The following is a 3,367-nucleotide window of genomic DNA, read 5'->3' on the forward strand; positions in this document are numbered from 1 at the left end:
TATATATAAATATTAATTTTTTTTTTTATAAATATAAAATTATTTTTTTTTTTTTTTTTATTTTTTTTTTTTTTTTTTTTTTTTTTTTTTTTTTTTTTTTTTTTTTTTTTTTTTTTTTTTTTTTTTTTTTTTCTGTTATATATCCAATGTTTAATAAAGATCCAATAAATTTTATAAATATAATACAATTTTTAGAATAAATTAAAATTTTAAGGATACTATATTAAATCTATAGATATATTATATATATATATATATATATATATAGTATTTATATTAAATTTTTTGTTCGAACATAATAAGCATATATTCATCAATATTTTTATATATACATATAACATCCTAATTATAATTTAACTAAAATTTTATTTTCATTTTTTTCTTATACATAATTCAATTTTAATGATAAAACAGTATTTATACGAATTACACATTACAAGAAATCCTCTTTACAACTTTAAGACAAAAAAAAAAAAAAAAAATGCACATTTTTAGAAAACATATTAATAATTAATATATATATATAAATATATATGTACACACATATACATGTTGAATCTATAATAATTAAGCAACTATTTATAATATAATACATAAAAAGAATATATAAAAATATTTAAAAAATATTTTATATATAATTTATGAACTTTAGTAACATTTTCAAGAAACATTAAATTAAATATATTATATAAAATGTTTTCTTCTACAACAAATATATTTTTTTCATTAGTATTTCTAGTTCTATTATTATTATTATCAATTAAAACTGTAAGAAAATTAAAATATATATAATATATATATATATGAGAAATTAAAAAAAAAAAATTTTTTCTTTTTTTTTTATTTGTGTATATAAAAATATAGATATGCTTAATTATATTGTTAAAATTTAATATTATATTTTATATTTTTTATTTTTAGAATATTCTGGAAAAATCATCTGAAATTCAAGGGAGAATATATAATGGATTATATTCGAAGCATTTTAGATTGTTAGCAGAACCATCTTCACATGGTTCTTCAAAAAAGACAATGAAAGAAAATGAAAACGAAGAAGAAGAAGATGAAGAAGTAAATGAAGATCAAAATGAAGATCAAAATGAAGATCAAAATGAAGATCAAAATGAAGATCAAAATGAAAATCAAAATGATGATGAAAATGAAGATGAATCTGAAGAAGAAGATGATGATGAAAAAAAAGATGAAGAAGAAGAATATGAGGATGAAGAAGATAATGATGATGAAGAAGAATATGAGGATGAAGAAGATAATGAAGAAGATAATGATGATGAAGAAGTAAATGAAGACGAAGACCATGATGATAAAGATGAAGAAGACGACAAAGAAAATGAGGGAAAATATTGTGAATTGATACCTATTCTACCAAATAACTCGGATGATACATTGGAAAAATCAAAAAAAAATATGAATATACCAAAAGATAATGTTAATAGCGAATATTTATTAGATAAAAATTTTTATGATTTAAAGGTATTTAAGAATTTAAATATTTCCAAAAAAAATTACGCAGATAGTGTAATAGACAATATGGATCTTACGGAAAACGTGAAAAATATATTTAAAGAATTTTTATATTATTATATAAATAAAAAAGACCCCAATTATCAACTTAAATTATATAAGAAAATTGAGCCTGATATAGAAAAATACAAAAACAACCACGTAATTTGTAGTATTGTAGATTTTAGAAATCTATTTAGTGACCTTCAGTATTTAGAGAAACCTAAAGCAAACATTCATGTACTAAATAATGAAGAATATGAAAACAGACAAAAGAAAATAAAAGAAAAACAACAAAAAAAAAAAGAAAAATTACAAAAAAAAATAAAGAAGGAACAAGATAAAATTAAAAAAGAACGAATAAAAGAATTGGAAAAACAAGAAAAAATGAAATACGAAAAAGAAGAACAAGAAAAAGTATATTTGGAAAAAAAAGAACTAAAGGAAAAACATGAAGAAAGTCAAAAGAAAAAAGAAAAGGAAATAACTGATAGAAGAAATAAGCTTCTTAGCAAAAGACACTAATTTTAATATACTAAATATTTAAATTTATTATATATTCATATTTGTTATTAAAATATATATTAAATCACGTATATATATAGATATATATATAGATATAGATAGATACATACATTTATTATCCATTAAACAATACAACTATTTTTCTGTATTTTATTTTAATTTCCTTTTACAAAATTTGTATTTTAATTATATACGTGTTTATACATTATATTTTATATGTATATATATATATATATTATCCATTAAACAATACAACTATTTTTCTGTATTTTATTTTAATTTCTTTTTACAAAATTTATATTTTAATTATATATGTGTTTATACATTATATATATATATATATATATATATATATATATATTTATTTATTTATTTATTTATTTATTGATTTTCTTATGTGTATTCTTTTTTTATTATACATATATATATGCAATATTATCTCTTAATATAAACGAAATATAAATATTCTTTTAATTAAATTAATATTAAAAAAAAATGTAATAATAATAATAAGGGGATATTATATATCTTATTATATTTAATAAATTTCATGTATAAAATATTAAATAGATTTTATACACATTATTATATTTTTGAAAGATGTAATAATATTTTTTTACAATACTTACATAAATTATAAATATATATATTTATAATACTTCTTTATAAACTTAATATTCCATATAAATATTCATTTTATTCACTTTATAGGAAATTATATATTTTATAAGAATAATAATAATTTAACAAATATTTGGTTGAGGATCAACAATATAATGATGATTAATTACATTAATATAAAAATACATGTAGTTAATATAATATTTTATTCATATAAATGTCTCTTATAAGCTATATATATATATAATATTTATGTGTATTTAACTTTATTCATTATCATATAAAACATACATCAATCAATATTTCCTTGAAAAAACATTTTTCTATTTCTCTATTTTTCTAATTTTTTATATTTCTATTTTTTTTTTTTTTTTTTTATTATATTTTTCTATAAATTTAATTTTTCATAGAAATAAAGATATGTATAAGTTATAATTTTACATAAAAAAAACAAATTATAAGTTGTATTTTTTTTTTTTAAAATATTATATACAATGTATAAGTTAAAATACTATATCCAAATATATATATATATCATGGATAATAATATTAAATTACAAAAAAAAAAAAAAAAAAAAAAAAAAAAAAAAAAAAAAATAAATATACAAAAAAAAAAAAAAAAAAATATATTAAATTAATTATAATACTTTATTTTTTATAAAAAAAAAAATTTTTATTTTTATATAATTTTTTTTATTTT

General features: G+C 15.4%; 1 protein-coding gene across 1 annotated transcript; it reads left to right on the forward strand.

Moving 5' to 3' along the window:
• Positions 1-693: 693 nt before the first annotated feature.
• On the forward strand, positions 694-2,046 carry PRSY57_1300300 (exported protein (hyp12); the record flags this gene model as incomplete). The annotated part of the gene is made up of 2 exons (XM_020115128.1): positions 694-768; positions 922-2,046. 2 exons carry the CDS (start codon positions 694-696, stop codon positions 2,044-2,046), a joined length of 1,200 nt encoding a protein of 399 aa, XP_019970051.1.
• Between the last annotated feature and the right edge of the window lie 1,321 nt (positions 2,047-3,367).

Source organism: Plasmodium reichenowi, chromosome 13, assembly GCF_001601855.1.
Source record: "Plasmodium reichenowi strain SY57 chromosome 13, whole genome shotgun sequence".
Lineage (NCBI taxonomy): Eukaryota > Apicomplexa > Aconoidasida > Haemosporida > Plasmodiidae > Plasmodium > Plasmodium reichenowi.